At 39.5% G+C, this 17,992-nt stretch overlaps 1 protein-coding gene across 10 annotated transcripts in view; it reads right to left on the reverse strand.

The window, feature by feature from the left end:
* Positions 1 to 1,369: 1,369 nt before the first annotated feature.
* The window catches only part of LOC127501072 (oxysterol-binding protein-related protein 7-like), a 198,859-nt gene continuing 182,236 nt past the window's right edge, over positions 1,370 to 17,992 (reverse strand). For 8 of the 10 annotated variants that reach the window (XM_051872834.1, XM_051872837.1, XM_051872835.1 and 5 more), the window contains 2 exons: positions 2,629 to 2,751; positions 1,370 to 2,322 (listed from right to left, as the gene is read on the reverse strand). In XM_051872834.1, the coding sequence (XP_051728794.1) occupies positions 2,211 to 2,322; positions 2,629 to 2,751 (235 nt within the window). In that variant the 3' untranslated portion in view covers positions 1,370 to 2,210. Of the gene's footprint in view, positions 2,323 to 2,628; positions 2,752 to 17,992 lie in introns of those variants that run through there. The other 2 variants (XM_051872838.1, XM_051872836.1) reach the window with 1 other exon arrangement.

Raw genomic sequence — 17,992 nt, forward strand, 5'->3', positions numbered from 1 at the left:
TTTTTTGTTGTGATCTGGTTTGTCCCTGTTCATGGTGCAGCAGAATGTGTTGTAGTGCGCTGCGCGTCAATATATTCTTCAAGATGATCCAGGTTGTATAATGTTATAGTCCAGGCCTCAGCCATCTCAGCCATCGAGCACTAACAAGTTTTTTAAGATCAAAAATATTTGTCAACGAAATTAACACTGGAGCATGCGTGCTCCTCATCCAGGCAAATAACGCATGTATTGTGTGTTTCATTGGGTGTCAGATAATGCTGACACGGATGAACACACCTCCTAAAGCTCGGAGGCATTCCCCATTGTGTCCTCTAGGGGACGCAGTGCGAGTTCCCATTCGAAAGGGAACATCAAGGACAGACTGAAATTCTCGAAGAAGTACAAGGATTGGACAGCGGAAGACTGGTGCAAAGGCATTTTCTCTGATAAAGCCCCATTCCGACTCTTTGGGACATCTGGAAAATCAGTTGTCCAAAGAAGAAAAGGTGAATGCTACCACGAGTCCTGTGCCATGCCAACAGTGAAGCATCCTGAGACCATCCGTGTGTTGGGGTCACTTTTCATCCAAGTAAGTGGGTTCTCTCACAATTCTGCCCAAAAACATTGCCATGAATAAAGAATGGTGTCAAAACTTCCTGCAATAGCTTCTTCCAACAATCCAGGAGCAATCTGGTGATGATCCATGCATTTTCCAGCATGACAGAGTACCATATGACAAGTCAAGAGTGATAATGAAGTGGCTCGGAGATCATTACATTGAAATTTTGGATCCGTGGTCAGGCAACTTCATGGATCTCAATCCCATAGAGAACCTGTGGTCAGTCCTCAAAAACAGAGTATACAAGCAGAGGCCAACAAATTGTGATCAGCTCTGAGCATTAACAATGTATCACCAAGAATGTATCACCATCAGTCTAGAAGCTGATATCCAGTAGCCAAAGCAAATTGCAGAGGTTATGAAGAAGGGTCAACACTGTAAATATTGACTCTCTGCATATATTGAATGTTATTGTCAATAAAAGCCTAAATCTAAAAAAAAAAATAAGATGGTTAGCATTGTTTTCCAGTATACCATAGCAACATGTGGAAAAAATAATGTACAAATACTGATTCCTTGCAGCCTTGTTTTCATTTCTGTCAAAAATGAAACATGGCACTTCTCTGACTAAGGTCTATGGCAAGTGTCGTGGTGCAGCTTAAACCAGGTTGCATTTTGTTTAGTTTTGTCAAACCAAAACCAATGCTATAACATTGAATTTGTTGAAGGTCTTCTGCAGTTATTTTTTGGTTGTTGACATCACATCATCTGCTTCTGAAAATGTCATGCTTAAATGCTTCTTTGGATAGCAAATACAAGTGCAAACGTGTGTTCAAATGTAATATTTATTCAAGTCTCATCTAACTGGAAATGAAATAATACAAGAAGTTGCACATAACCCAATTACACTTTTCACAAAAATTTTCAGTAGATAAATCCAAAAAGAAACATTCATTGTTTCATTGTTAACTACATTTTGAGCAATTACCTAACAAAAAGTATTTTTGATTGTGCAACATTTTCTATCAGACATAATTAAATCTATTCATTAAAAAGCATAACTTACAGCAAACAGTATAGACAAGCATTACTTATACATACAGGTCTATTGAAATGGAAAACTTAAAACATTCTCAATTAAATCACTATAGTTAGCTAAGATGAATATGTTAATATTTAATCAGTACATGTCCCTTAGTGTAACATCCCAAAGTCTATTACTGTCTGGGAGGAATTAATTCTACTATTATGTATATCATACTTCTTGACATTAGAACATATTATTCAATAAAAACTATTTTCAGACTTATTTAAAAAAGAAAGAAAAAAAGAAAAAAAAGAAAGAAAGAAAGAAAGAAGGAACTATATTTTTAAGAAATATATTCCTTACACATAATATGGAGAATATTTTTGATTGACACAAACCTATTTTTAAATCATCAGTAAAAAGGAGGGATGTATGGCTTGAGGAATATCACAATTCATATTTAAAGGCACCAAAACTCCATTCCTACACTGCCTTTGAACAAAGTCTTTATCATGTACTAAAATTCACAAGTGTTACATAAAATATAATTATATACATACACTAAATGCAATGATATGCCAAAATCCATGAGTTCTGTTAACAGAATACTGGGATGTCAAAAATCGCAGGACTTCACCAATATCTTCAACACCACAAATCCAGATTTTCAGTGCTGGCAAATCCTGGATTTTCTCGAATCTTCCAGTAAGTGCCATTTGTCACCCACACCTCTCTTCCAGCATGATCTAGGGTTTTTCTGATGAAAGAGAAATATTTGTACATTGTTTTAATTAAGGCATTTACAATTACACCTGAATGAATTTAGTTGATCATCTGTGTTGATTCATTCTGAAAATGCAGAAGATCATGGCTATTTTTAAAAATGTATAATATCTGAAAAATATTCCATTAATATATTATGTTGCCCTCTGACATAAATATATACTTGAGGGATTAATGAATTGATGTGTATATTACCAGGAGAGAGTTAGAACCAGGAAAAAAAAAAGGAAAAAAAAAAAAAAAAAATTCACATTAATATGGGATAAACACTGGAACTCACATAAAGAAACGTGGAACATGCTTTTCACCCCTTTTGGCCATTGCCTTGCGTCTGTCACGTTGTTTCTCTTCTATTTCATCCTTACATTTATCAGCTTCCACCACTTTGCCCTCTTCAAGTAGTCTATAAGCAAAATATATATGTATACATAAATAAGGCAAGTTTGAAGATGGCTGTAAAATGTATTTATGTACATGTATGCTTTAAAATAACATTCAGAAAAATTTTATCAAAATAAGAAGTACAGAAACTTTAATATATTGAAATGAGTACAGTAGTTCAATTCATTTAATACCATTTTTCTCTTCATACATCTTCCTTAAAGCAACACTCCACCCAAAAATGAAAATTCTCCCATCATTTTCTCACCCACAAGCTGCCCAGACTTTTTATTCACATAAACACAAACAAACATTTTTATAAAAATAATGGTCACTGTTTACAAAAAGGTCTCATTTGTTAACATAAGTTAATGTATTAACTAACATGAACTAACAATGAGCATTGTTACAGAATTTAGTAATCTTTGTTAAGGTTAGTTAATAAAAATCCAGCTGTTCATTGATTGTTCATGTTAGCTCACAGTGAATTAACTAATGTTAACATATACAACATTTGATTTTAATGACGTATTGTAAATGTTGAAATTAACATTAACTAAGATTAATAAATGCAGTAGAAGTATTGTTAAATCTTAGTTAATGTTAACTAAAGTATCTAACCAATGTTTACTAATGAAACCTTATTGTAAAGTGTTGCAAAATAATCCATCTCCGGGAGTACATAATGCAAGCATGTGCATCAGCACGCTGTGAAGCGTGACACAAATGTGTTCTGAAGCACTTTCTTTTTTCGCTAGGTTTACAACATACTTACGTGATGATACATAACTTGCTGACATTTAAGCCAAGCCAACACAAGTACGCGCATATGACAGTTGGTCTTTTTCATGGACTTTTAGGGTGCTTCTCTAATATGGAAGGCTGCATTCTAGTGAGGCTGTGTCCTTCCTAGTCCAGTCCTTTGGATGCTTGTAGGCTAAAGTCCTTTTTAGCATAAACTGTTAGAATAAGACTGTCTAGCAAGTGTAACGACTGAGATAAATCAGACCCAAATATTTGTTTTATTTAACAAATATTCTTAACACCCTCACTGAATGCAAGTTAAGGTGTCTGACCCCCAAGGTAATAAAACTGGTTGCCATGGTTTTACAAGCTGAAACTATGCAAGCCGATGCATAGTTTAGTCACTGTGAGTCAGGCCATAGGGAAGACATTCAAAGCCTGAAAACAGGCCTTCCTGCATTAATGGATAGACAGACTGTTCTATAAATTAACATGCATATCCCCAGAACATGGTATCCATTTTTACTGTTTGTGTTGTAGTGAACAACAGACGTGATGGCACCAGAGCTTCACAACAGACATTCTTTTGTCCCACTTTAATTAATACAAAAGAGTCTGATAGGACCCTCAATGCCCTCAACTAAATGACTATTGTTATCAGAACTGCCAAAGGTGGAGGACAGGAAAGATGACATCAACGGCCCATTGATGATAGGCTAATCTCATCACGAGTTGCCTTTGTTCACCTCAGCCGTCCATGCCTGAGTTCAAGGTGTGAATGACCATGGACTCCTAGGGCTGCCAAACTGGTTCTGGCTAGAGCACAGCAAGAACAAAGAAATGCTCAGAAAGAAAGACATTTTCTAAACAAATTGGCTTGAAATCACCAAAAATGGACAGGAATACTGTAAGGAACATGTCCTATACATCCTTTTACTCATCCAGGAAACTGTGCATACACAGTGGAAACCACACCTGGAATAAAAGCCAATGCAACTGCACCCACCGAAACAGAAGTGTGATACCTCAACCAATTCACATCGAGTTTGGACTCTACGAGTTCAGAACACTGCCACAAGGACTTTGAGAAAGGTTTGAAAAAGAAATAAAGCATTTCCAAGGTCCTAAAGACATTGTTTTATTTAACTGTGTATTTTGGGACAATACAACAAATTTCACAGGATGAAAGGTGGGCGTGTTAAGGGACGGACACCTAGAATGCTGTGACCCAATCATATCACCACATCAGGAAAGGTGGGGATGTGTAATCCCCTCCCCAACAGGAAGGAATAAAAGCTTCCCCAATTGAACAAACCCTCGTTCTGAGTTTCTGACCTGATGAGGGAAGAACAACAGCATGACCAAGGTGAGACTCTTGCGAGTAAACTTTTCACCGCATGGATCTTCAAGCAGCTCAAGTGCTTCTGCAGAGGACTTTGACTCCTGACCTGCATAACTCAAGTACCTCCAACCTACAGAAATCCTACAGACCGACCACCATCTGACCTACAGTTCTCTGGATTACACAAAGACCTCCAGCACTCAGTGCAGCTCTGCAGCTGTTGGAAAGAAATCCAGTCTCCCACTTCACACGGAAGGATACCAGTGACAACGTTTCCCATTCCCGGACTGATCACCCGACCAAGTGAAACGTAAATATAAGCTAACCAAACCTTTTCCCAAAGGCCTTGGCATTAGGTTATTGCTAAATGAGATTGCTATTTGTGTAGAGACTGTTTATCTAGGGTCAGCGTATACAGATAGATACATTAGACACGTTATCTGTATTCATAGTAAATGCTTATTTACTATTTTTAATACCAGCATCCAGAAAGACCACAATTGACTCCCTATTTTGACTAGACTGCTAATTACCCATTCATTGCTTCGTCCAATCCGTTGCTCATCTACTTGGCATTCAGTTTTGTTAACATCCATTTGTGTTGTTGTTTGTAGTTTCTGTTTGATTATTGATTCAATTTTTCCTTAGCAGTTTAGTCATTTTCCTAAACTGCTAAGGAAATGCCATTTTCTTGTATATCTCATTGTTAATAAATTCACTTATTGCAAACTGTGTCATTCTTGTGTTGATAATCAGAGGCTCTACAAGCTCGCCCGAATCTCACTAAATCCTTCAGATTGGTCAGATGATAAACTTCCTCCAATTTATAAAATTCTATTTCAATCAACAATCTTTCATGATTGGTCTTTATTGTCAAGGCGAGAATCCTGACTGGTGCCCCGAAAATATTGGAAGGAATCATCTGACTCAATATTAATATTAATACAAAATATTAATATTTAAGACCATAAATAACTACATTTGTGGTGCCCTCATGTGAGGCTAATCCAAAATCACTACATTTTTGGTGCCCCGTGTGAGGCGAGCTTAGATTGAAACAAGCCTTTTGTTTGTCATTACAACTGAAAACACAGAAAGATAAGAAGAGTAAAGCTTTAACACTCTGGAGTCGGGTAACGCGCCGGCGCATTTTGCAGGATTTTTTTCACATTGCAGCAAAACAGAATTAAAATATTCCATTTTTTATCATAGAGACATAAGTAATATATCAATTGAAACTATAGAATGTCTTCTTTTATTTGTGTACACTCAGAGTAAAAATAAAATGTTGTGCTTTTTGCAAAATAAAGAAAACTAACATGATGTGTGATCTGTCGTCTCCCTCTGAACGAAGTCCAATCTGATAGTTCTGAGAAAATGAACTGTAACTTAGTGAATACTAATGACACAAAAATGAGACTTGTGTCTAAAGAAACGTTGAAATGTCAGGTTTTAAATCATGTAAGTCAAATCGAAAACAAAAATTCTCTGTTTATGTAATCTGTATGAAAACAGAGACATGTCAGACGTCCGTGAGTCAGCTCATTATCCGCTAATGCGGCCATGCCCACGGAGCGAGCGCTATTCAGACGCAAATTCTGAGGCAATACATGTATACATTGTCGCAATCGTGTATTTATTATCTTCAAAAGTGTTTATCTGCATGTTATAGCCATGATTATAGCGATCACTGGAAGCCTCTGTTAGTTCCTGGAATGTCACATGGTAGACCTGTTCTTCATTAGAGTAATTTGTGGACTAAATGTGCACAGAGTGCCCTCCGGCTGCAAGTATGAATTGAAAACACAGTATCCAGCGCTCATAGTGATGACAATAAATATTGAATAAATATTACTCCTCTGTATAGAAAATTGACATAAACATATGAGAATCCATCATTATTTCTCCAAATGTGCATGCTTTTAAGCTAAAAGTCTATATGAAATGCCATAGAGGTAACATGAATGTTCAGACGCATTGCATCGCAGAAATACATTATATTTTAAAGTATATTGAAATAGAAAACCATTATTTGGTTTGAGACTTGAGACTTCTTTTAAAAACATAATAGTAATGCGTCCAATCTTTTGACTGGTACTGTAATTTAAACTATAATAGACCTATACAAAATTTTCTTCACATGATGTGCAATAATACGTGCATGCATGAGATCACAAAAATCATGTTTTTTTTTGTCAAGAGTTGACATTATATTAACTTTAATACAATAGCTGATGTAATCCTGTTATCAGAGTTTTTTTTCACATAGCCTACCTGACTGAAAGGGCTCATTATGCGGGGTCATTAAGCAGGTCATTATGCGGATCTTTTGTCTCCTCAGGTGTGAATCACGGCATTATTCATGAAGATTCACGCCTCCATGCATACTGTGTTTCTTGACAAAAAGTGTCTTAGAAAATTTAAATCTCTCTATTGTTTTATATGAACAAGTAGGCAGGATCATTTTTACATCATTTTGAAGCAAAAATTCTAGTCTAAAGCCTCCAATACCCAGAAGTCTTGTGAACACATATATAATATTTGCTTTTTGGCCTTATTTCAGTGACTTAAGTTTTTTGTTTTTTTTCAATAACCACGCATAAACGTTATTCCTTCAAAAATACAAACATGTACATACATGTTGCTCACATATTATGGTAGCCTAGTTCGTGCTGAATACAGTGTAATGACACCTTTTCCATTAATATGTTTATGAACAACTGAAAAAAGCACAAATGCCAGGGCATGTCAAAACTTCTCCAGGGCCCCAAATCAGCCTCAGACTCCAGAGGGTTAAAAGGAAACCAAGTTTCTGTAGAGCTTACCAGCTCCGACTACAGAATTTATTATCAGTTTGTGGTTCCCTGCAGACCTGATTGATAGTTTTCTCCACTCACATTCACAGTACTGTTTACGGATAGGGTTTGTTTGGCAAGTACAGAGTTTGGCTAGTCTGTGGATCATTGTGTGTTGGTATAGATCTGGTAATTTTCCTGTATCAGGAACCGGTAGCATTGGCAGACTGTAACTCTTGAGTAGTGACTATTTAATTGCTAAGTATAGCATAGGGCATATGTACCTAGTAAGTACCTAGTAAGTATAGTATAATATTGCTTTATTGTTACTTTGTGAAACTTGTTGGAAGGGGTCAAAACCCGCCGGCAACTTAAAAGCTAGCAATAACAAAAAAAAATTCCTTTGTCAGGAAAAACATAGCCTTGGCAAACACTGTTACTTGTGAGCATTTGCCATATTGTTGCTAAACATAGCATAGGGCGTATGTACCTAGTAAGTCTATAATATTGCATTATTGTTTCTTCGTGAAACCTGTCGGAAGAGGTCAATACCCACCGACAATTCAAAGCTAGCATCGTACCCTCTGCTTCTTTGTGTGACCAGCTGTAACAAAGGTTATCAGTACTTTTAAAAGGCAGCTGAGTGTAACATAGCAAGGTTTCTGTTAACCAATTGGCTGAATTAACAACGCCTGAACAGCTGGTAGTAGACCTTACCAGTGGCGTTAATCCAGGGTACGTAGAAACACTTCATGGTCTAGACTATGATGAAATTAGCCAGAAAACAGATGAGCTAGTATCTGAAACAGCATCCAAAACCCCAAAGGGTGACAAGCTGATTAAATTGCTCTCTAGTTTAGAATTACACTGGGCAGCCCAGCTAGCGCAAGCTGTTGATAAAGTAAACATTGCCCGTGATCATATCAAAATAGAGATTTGAGAATAGAGGACCTTAAGAGTGAGCTTGCTGAGCTGCGTAAAGAAAATGACCAGCTAAGGGCTGAAGCTGATAGTCTGTGAGCAGAAAAAGAGGACTTACAATGTATTGTCCATGATCAGGAAGCCGAAGCTAGAAAGCTAAATGATAAGTACCTAGAAGCTGAAAAGGAGCTCAGGGAACTTAAGGAAGGACACTCCGGTCCACCTTCTGTAGTAGACCGCCAAGATGCGGATACTGCCACTCTGCAAACAGAGCTGGCACAAACTCTGCAAGACTTATCGGCCAAGGCAGATGAGTTATTTGCCGTGAAAACAAGCAAAACTGAAGTAAAGGCAGAATTAAGAGCTGCATTGTCTGAAATTTCTAGTTTGAGACCTGATCTAGAAATGAAGAGAAGGCTTTATGCTGATACTCGTGAACAAGCGGAAATGTTTAAGCGACAGCTACATGATTCCAAATGTGTCCAAGCCCAGCTTAGGGAAGAGTTAGGCAGAGAAATTGACCAGTTGAGAGACTTTCAACACAGTCACAACAGAGCTACTGTTAGGGTCCTGGAGTGGCCAAACAAACCTGACATTGCTGAGCGAAGATTTGAGGAAATAGGGAGAAGGTTGAAAGAATTGAATATAGAGGGAGATACCCGTTATGAGCTGCCCGAACCACAAAGTGTGCGTTTCAGCCTGTTTGGTTCAATGGCCAGGGACCCCCTGTATGATAATCTAGCACGGGGACGGCGCTACCAGCAGAGTAGCGAACCCGTAATTACTGGCCGCCAAGCCACAGATGCTAGCCCTTATCATTTCCATAAAGCAGCGTTTGACTCTCCGACCTGGGGAAGACCTGCTCACTTCTCTTATGAACCTCCAAGCTCAATGTTAGCTAGAGATAGCCGACTGCGTCAACTTAGGGAATTGGCATGAGACATTGAGGTGTTTAACCCTGATTCCCCTGGTAGCAACATAGAGTTATATCTTAAAGATGTTAACTATGCTCTGTCCTACATTCCAGAAGCCACTATGACAGATAAGCTCCTCCTCCTGAGAAAGACAACCTCACGGTCTGTCCATGGCTTTATGGAACGACAGAATCCTGCTGTTGCTGAAAACTATTATGAAATGTGTAGGGCTCTGAGAGCTGAATACACAATGTATCAGAATCCATCTGCCTCTCATCTCTCTGCTTTGCAGATCAGACAAAACCGCTATGAAACACAGAGAGAATATTATGAGCGTTTATGTAGAGTATACTTTGCTGGCACTGACTCCCCTAGGGCAGTGGAAGATGTAATGTTTAAAAGCATGTTTATAAGTAACCTGCATCCAGCCATCAAGAAACCCCTTTCACTTCTTGTCAATGTTGATTGCATGTCTGCAGCAGAGTTAAGACAGCTTGCAATGAGAGCCTGGGAGAATGAGAAGGTAAGCACAGACAAAAGCGACAGAGAACCAGGTACCCACATGTTTGAGCTTAGAAATGTCAGTGAGGCTCCTCTTGAGTTAGAAGGATCAGAGCTCCCTCAACCCAGAAGTGAGTCTGCTGGTAGCCGTGGCTACTCTTCTCAGTCAAAGCCTAATGACTTCAAACAGCGTGTCAAAGGCCTTAAGCCCTCATGTGACAGAGAATTCAAAAGCAGTAGACATGTGCTACAGGGAGAAAGGCTCAGGAGACCTGGGGATAATCCCAAATGGTTCAGCCAGCAAAGCAAGGCAAGTGAAAGTGAAAAAGCAGAAAGGGATCAGGTGAACTTAGCAGAAATGCATCGTATGCTAGTTGAGGTTCTGAAGGACCGAGAGTCCAAAGAGAAATCCTCCAAGAAAGACAGGGACCCGCCATCAAAAGCATGATTAGACCGGGACCCCTCTTCACCTCCGTCCAGCGTGTACCTCATTGGGTGGGGGGGAAGAGCCTGAAGGTAGGGGGGAAACCCTTCAGCAGGCTGTTAAACCTCAGTCAGCAGAAGCACCCCAAGAAAACTGGCCAAAACTCCCACACAGGTGCTGGAGAAGAGAGATGCATTCTTATGCACTCTGGAACCTTGTAATGCAGAAGTGTATTGTCCACAGGTGGTAGATGGCACCCAGGTTAACGACATGGATGTCAAGGGTACTGTTGTTGTTTTTCTGTCAGAGAAGTCAGCCATTAGCAAACAGTTGTACCAACTACTGCTCGAGCGACCTGGCATGACTCCTCTGATAGAAAAGAAACAGAAACTGTGGCTTACCAGTGGCCTTCTGGCATTCCCATTTAAGAGTGTTGGAATCTGCTCTGCCTCTCTCAAACTAGGTCATAAGCAATTCACCCATTGCATGCTTGTGGTACCTGACCCAAAGCCCTCAGTATGCATCGGCTCTGATGTATTAGTAATGTTAGGAGTCCAGTTAGACACTGTTCTCCAGACGTTGTGGTCCCGTGCAGACATTGGTCCAAATGTGCTGTCCGGTGATGCTAGTCAGATGATGTCTAATCAAACCATTCCCCAAACTTGTCAGTTGGTGAACGAATTTGATGTAGTGGTACCCGCACGGACAGCAGGTGTCCCAGTCAAATTGGTCTTCAGAAAGGGCCAAGATCTGCAAAATGCTAAACTCACAATTTTCCAGCCCTCTGTCCAATTCCACGATATAGGTCTCTCAGTTAGTGGCAACACCCAACTTGAGATTAATTACTGCTCATCATACCTGTTTGTACAGAATCTCACAAGATGTGATATTCCCATTCCCACTCCTTTAGGGTACTTGATCAACAGATCTTTTCATGACTTTGAATTAACAGTTCCGGTCATAGGAGAACTCCCAGATCTGCCAAGAGAAGGGGACAGCTGTGAACAGGTGTATTTTACACTTCTGACTACGATGATTGCCATTATACCACATCCATCTTGGGATGGGGGGGGACAGTGTGTAGACTTCAGGAGTGAGAGTGAAATGATGGTGCATGCTGTGGAGAGCCACACACTTCACCAAATTGTGAACTATGCTCATGTACAAATGGTCCACGCATTGATGCTAGAGTTTTCTAGAGAAGTCCCACTTTGATTAATACAAAAGAGTCTGATAGGACCCTCAACGCCCTCAACTAAATGACTATTGTAATCAGAACTGCCAAAGGTGGAGGACAGGAAAGATGACATCAATGGCCCATTGATGATAGGCTAATCTCATCATGAGTTGCCTTTGTTCACCTCAGCTGTCCATGCCTGAGTTCAAGGTGTGAATGAGCATGGACTCCTAGGGCTGCCAAACTGGTTCTGGCTAGAGCATAGCAAGAACAAAGAAATGCTCAGAAAGAAAGACATTTTCTAAACATATTGGCTTGAAATCACCAAAAATGGACAGTAATACTGTAAGGAACATGTCCTTTACATCCTTTTACTCATCCAGGAAACTGTGCATAGACAGTGGAAACCACACCTGGAATAAAAGCCAATGCAACTGCACCCACATCAAGTTTGGACTCCACGAGTTCAGAACACTGCCACAAGTCAAGTCAAGTCACCTTTATTTATATAGCGCTTTTTACAATGTAGATTGTGTCAAAGCAGCTTTACATTGATAACTGGTACATTATTTGGCTGCACAGCAGCTCTTAAAAGAATAGTGTCAATGCAGGCAGATCAAAGCACTGTTGAATATCAAATGTCAAGTCAAATGTCAAGTGTCCCCAACTAAGCAAGCCAAAGGCGACAGCGGCAAGGAACCCAAACTCCATCAGGTGACATCAGGTGGCAGACAAGTGGCAAATAGGTGTTTAAATGGAGAAAAAAAACCTTGGGAGAAACCAGGCTTAGTCGGGGGGCCAGTTCTCCTCTGGCCAACAGTGCTTTGTTACGATTCAGGTAGCTATCATAAGTCTGACAGGATCGCAACATTCAAAGTATTTATTCCAGTTCCATCCAATTGAGGATTGTATTCATCACGGCTGTTGAGGAACTGTGTCGTGGCTGTCGTGTTGATGAGGCCCTCAGAGTGGATGATCTAGTTGACTCAATCTCTGCTGATACTTCAGGGCTGCGTTGTGGTCGTGTCAAGGCGCAGGTCCTTGGTCTCACCTGGATACAGCCTGGATCCGGTGGACTACGGTGAACCTCGGGATAACCAGAAAGACTAATATTAGCGTAGATGCCATTCTTCTTCTGATGTAACGAGTACATCAGGTGTTATAGGAAGTGTTCCCGGTTCCGGCTGACCTAATTTATGCAGCCTAATAATCCTTTAACAGATTTGAAAATATAAATTGGTAATGTGTTATGTGTATGCCAGGTTAAAGAAATGCGTTTTTAGTCTAGATTTAAACTGACAGAGTGTGTCTGCTTCCCGAACAATGTTAGGAAGATTGTTCCAGAGTTTAGGTGCCAAATAGGAGAAGGATCTACCGCCTGCGGTTGATTTTGATATTCTAGGTTATATCAGCTGGCCAGAATTCTGAGATCGCAATAGACGTGAAGGACTATAATGAATTAGGAGCTCGCTCAGGTACTGGGGAGCTAAACCATTTAGTGCTTTGTAAGTAATTAGCAAGATTTTAAAATCTATACGATGTTTAACAGGAAGCCAATGCAGTGTTAACAGAACTGGGCTAATATGGTCATACTTCCTAGTTCTAGTAAGAACTCTAGCTGCTGCATTTTGTACGAGCTGTAGTTTATTTATCAGGCGAGCAGAACAACCACCCAGTAGAGCGTTACAGTAATCTAGCCTTGAGGTCATGAACGCATGAACTAACTGTTCTGCATTTTTCATTGAGAGCATATGTCGTAGTTTAGATATATTTTTAAGATGGAAGAATGCGGTTTTACAGATGCTAGTAACATGGCCTTTAAATGAAAGATTGGTATCAAAGAGCACACCCAGGTTCCTAAGAGATGACGAAGACTTAACAGAGCAGCCATCAAGTGTTAGACAGTATTCTAGGTTATTACGTGAAGAAGTTTTTGGTCCAAAAATTAGAATCTCTGTTTTTTCTGAATTTAGTAGTAGGAAATTACTGGTCATCCAATTTTTTATATCAGCTATGCATTCTGTTAATTTTGTGAATTGGTAAGTTTCGTCAGGGCGCGAAGAAATATAGAGCTGAGTATCATCAGCGTAACAGTGAAAACTAACGCCATGCTTCCTAATGATATCTCCCAAGGGTAGCATGTACAGAGTGAACAGCAACGGTCCTAGTACTGAGCCTTGCGGTACTCCATATTGAACTTGTGATCGATATGACATCTCTTCGTTTACTACTACAGACTGATAATGGTCAGATAAGTATGATTTGAACCATGCCAATGCAATTCCACTAATGCCAACATAATTTTGGAGTCTATTTAAAAGAATATTGTGATCAATAGTATCAAAAGCAGCACTAAGATCCAGTAACACTAATAGAGAGATACAACCACGATCTGATGATAAGAGCAAATCATTAGTAACTCTAATGAGAGCAGTCTCAGTACTATGGTACGGTCTAAATCCTGACTGGAAATCCTCACAGATACTATTTCTTTCTAAAAAGGAACATAGTTGTGATGATACTACCTTTTCTAGTATTTTTGACAGAAAAGTGAGATTTGAGATCGGCCTGTAATTGACTAATTCTCTAGGATCAAGTTGTGGTTTTTTAATAAGAGGTTTAATAATAGCCAGCTTAAAAGTTTTCGGTACGTATCCTAGTGATAAAGATGAATTGACGATATTAAGAAGAGGATCTATAACCTCTGGAAGCATTTCTTTCAATAGCTTAGTCGGTATAGGGTCTAACATACATGTTGTTGATTTTGATGATTTAACAAGTTTAGACAATTCTTCCTCTCCTAAATCAGTAAATGAACTGAATTTTTCCTCAGAGACACTACAATGCACTATCTGACGCGATACTGTAATAGACGGTTGCATGGTTATAATTTTTTCTCTAATATTATCAATCTTGCAAGTAAAGAAGTTCATAAAGTCATTACTGCTGTGCTCTTTGGAAACATCAGAAGTTGAAGCTTTATTTCTTGTTAATTTAGCCACTGTATCAAATAAATACCTAGGGTTGTGTTTATTTTCTTCTACAAGTTTTGAAAAATAAGCAGATCTAGCAGATTTTAAGGCCTTTCTGTACTCAATCATTCTCTCTCTCCACGAAATGCGAAATACTTCTAGTTTTGTTTTCTTCCAGTTGCGCTCCATTTTTCTGGCTGCTAACTTTAGGGCCCGAGTGTGCTCATTGTACCATGGCATTGGATTAATTTCCTTAATCTTTTTTAAGCGCAAAGGAGCAACTGAGTCTAATGTGCTGGAAAAGACAGAGGCAATAGTTTCTGTTACAACATCGAGGTCTTCTAAGCTTTCTGGTATGCTAAGGCGATGAAACTGATCAGGAAGATTATTTATAAAGCGATCTTTAGTGGTAGAAGTGATGGTTCTACCATATTTATGGCATGGAGGCAGTTTAGCTGCCTTGACTAAATGTAGTATACACGAGACTAGATAATGATCTGAGATGTTGTCACTCTGCTGCAGAATTTCAACAGCATCAATATTGATTCCATGTGACAATATTAGATCTAAAGTATGATTACGACAATGAGTAGGTCCTGACACATGTTGTCTAACACCAATAGAGTTTAGAATATCTGCAAATGCCAATCCTAATGCGTCTTTCTTATTATCTACATGGATATTAAAATCACCAACAACAAGGACTTTATCTGCAGCCAATACTAACTCTGACAGAAAATCAGCAAATTCTTTGATAAAGTCTGTATGGTGTCCTGGTGGCCTGTATACAGTAGCCAGCACAAATGTCAACCTACATAATGTTACGTAAAGTACCATTACTTCGAAGGAATTATATTTGAAAGACTTTTGACTAATACTGTAAATATTACTATAGATTACAGCAACACCTCCCCCTTTGCCTTTCTGATGGGCATTGTGTCGATAATCATAACCTTGAGGACTAGACTCATTTAAAGTAATGTAATCGTCCGGTTTTAGCCAAGTTTCTGTCAAACACAGCACATCTAGATTATTATCTTTGATAATATCATTAACAATAAGTGATTTTGAAGAAAGGGATCTAATATTTAACAACCCGAGTTTTATCATTTGTTTAGCATTATTATCTCTATTTTTTATTTGTTGAACATCAATTAAATTTTTACCATTAAATGAGTTTGGAAGTTTTTTGCTTTTACTAATTCGGGGTACAGACACAGTCTCTATTTGAAAATATCTAGGTGTAAGTGTTTCTATGTGTTGGGAGTTATCTGAATTTTCTGACTTCTGTAACGTGAGGCAGCTAGCAGACGGTCGGTTTAGCCAGTCTGTCTGCTTCCTGACTTGGGCCCCAGTTTGTCATGTTTCAGTTCTAAGACTATGTGCCATATTACTAGAGAGAAGAGCAGCACCATCCCGGGAGGGATGAATACCATCTCTTTTCAACAGGTCAGGTCTGCCCCAAAAACTTTTCCAATTGTCTATGAAACCTATATTATTTTGCGGACACCACTTAGACAGCCAGCCATTGAGTGATGATAGTCTGCTAACTATCGCATTACTCCGACGAACAGGAAGGGGGCCAGAGCAAATTACTTCTCCTGACATTGTACTTGCGAGTTCACACACCTCTTTAATGTTAATTTTAGTGATCTCCGACTGGCGAAGTCGAACATCATTAGTGCCGACGTGAATAATAATCTTAGAGTATTTACGATTAGCATTAGCCAGCACTTTTAAATTTGCTTTGATGTCAGGTGCTCTGGCTCCCGGCAAACATGTGACTATGGTGGCTGGTGTCTCTATTTTCACGTTCCGTGTAATAGAATCGCCAATAACTAGGGCACTTTCAACAGGATTCTCAGTGGGTGTATCACTGAGTGGGGAGAACCTGTTTGATGTTCTTATTGGAACGGAAGAGTGGTGTTTTCCGTGGCTAGGCCGCCTCACCGTTACCCAAGTGCCCTGCTGCGCAGGCTCTACAGCCGGAACCGAACAATGTACAGAGTTCACTAAGCTAGTCGCATCCAAAACAGTATCTGAAGCCCTTGCATTCTTACTATCCTCGATTAAAGTTTGGATGCGTGTCTCTAATTCTGAGATTCTCTCTGTCAGCCTGACTATTTCCCTACATTTATGACATGTAAATCCCTCGTCGCTGACAGAGAGAGCTATGGTAAACATGTGGCAAATGGAACAGGTAGCAATGCTGGGAGAGGATGACATGACTCACCGTGTTTGTAGACTGATCCGACTTACCACAGCTGTTTGAAGAACGCGTTGGAAAAGGAGCGCGTGAGAGACTGTTAACAAGTTAACAAGCTAGCGCTGCAAATGCAAATGCGTTGTAACAGCGATTTAGATTCAAAGATTACAAGCTAGCGACGTCAGATTAGTGTGGTAGGCAATATTACATATAAGGTAATAAAAAAAAAATAATAAAAAAAATAAATAAAAAAAAAGCAACAATGAATAAAAGAGATTCAAAACAAAGTTATACGGAGTTACAAACGCAAACCAATCTGAGCAGCGAGGCAGACAGGAGCAATCGAGCCAGGAGCCAGCCTGAGCCAGGAGAGGACAAGGACTTTGAGAAAGGTTTGAAAAAGAAATAAAGCATTTCCAAGGTCCTAAAGACATTGTTTTATTTAACTGTGTATTTTGGGACAATACAACAAGTTTCACAGGATGAAAGGTGGGCGTGTTAAGGGACGGACACCTGGAATGCTGTGACCCAATCACATCACCACATCAGGAAAGGTGGGGATTTGTAATCCCCTCCCCAACAGGAAGGAATAAAAGCTTCCCCAATTGAACAAACCCTCGTTCTGAGTTTCTGACCTGACGAGGGAAGAACAACAGCATGACCAAGGTGAGACTCTTGTGAGTAAACCTTTCACCGCACGGATCTTCAAGCAGCCCAAGTGCTTCTGCAGAGGACTTTGACTCCCGACCTGCATAACTCAAGTACCTCCAACCTACAGAAGATCCTACGGACCGACCACCATCTGACCTACAGTTCTCTGGATTACACAAAGACCTCCAGCACTCAGTGCAGCTCTGCAGCTGTTGGAAAGCAATCCAGTCTCCCACTTCACACGGAAGGATACCAGTGGACAACGTTTCCCATTCCCGGACTGATCACCCGACCAAGTGAAACGTAAATATAAGCTAACCAAACCTTTTCCCAAAGGCCTTGGCATTAGGTTGTTGCTAAATGAGATTGCTATTTGTGTAGAGACTGTTTATCTAGGGTCAGCGTATACAGATAGATACATTAGACACGTTATCTGTATTCATAGTAAATGCTTATTTACTATTTTTAATACCAGCATCCAGAAAGACCACAATTGACTCCCTCATAGACTGCTAATTACCCATTCATTGCTTCGTCCAATCCGTTGCTCATCTTCTTGGCATTCAGTTTTGTTAACATACATTTGTGTTGTAGTTTGTAGTTTCTGTTTAATTAT

Source organism: Ctenopharyngodon idella, chromosome 19 (genome assembly GCF_019924925.1).
Source record: "Ctenopharyngodon idella isolate HZGC_01 chromosome 19, HZGC01, whole genome shotgun sequence".
NCBI lineage: Eukaryota > Metazoa > Chordata > Actinopteri > Cypriniformes > Xenocyprididae > Ctenopharyngodon > Ctenopharyngodon idella.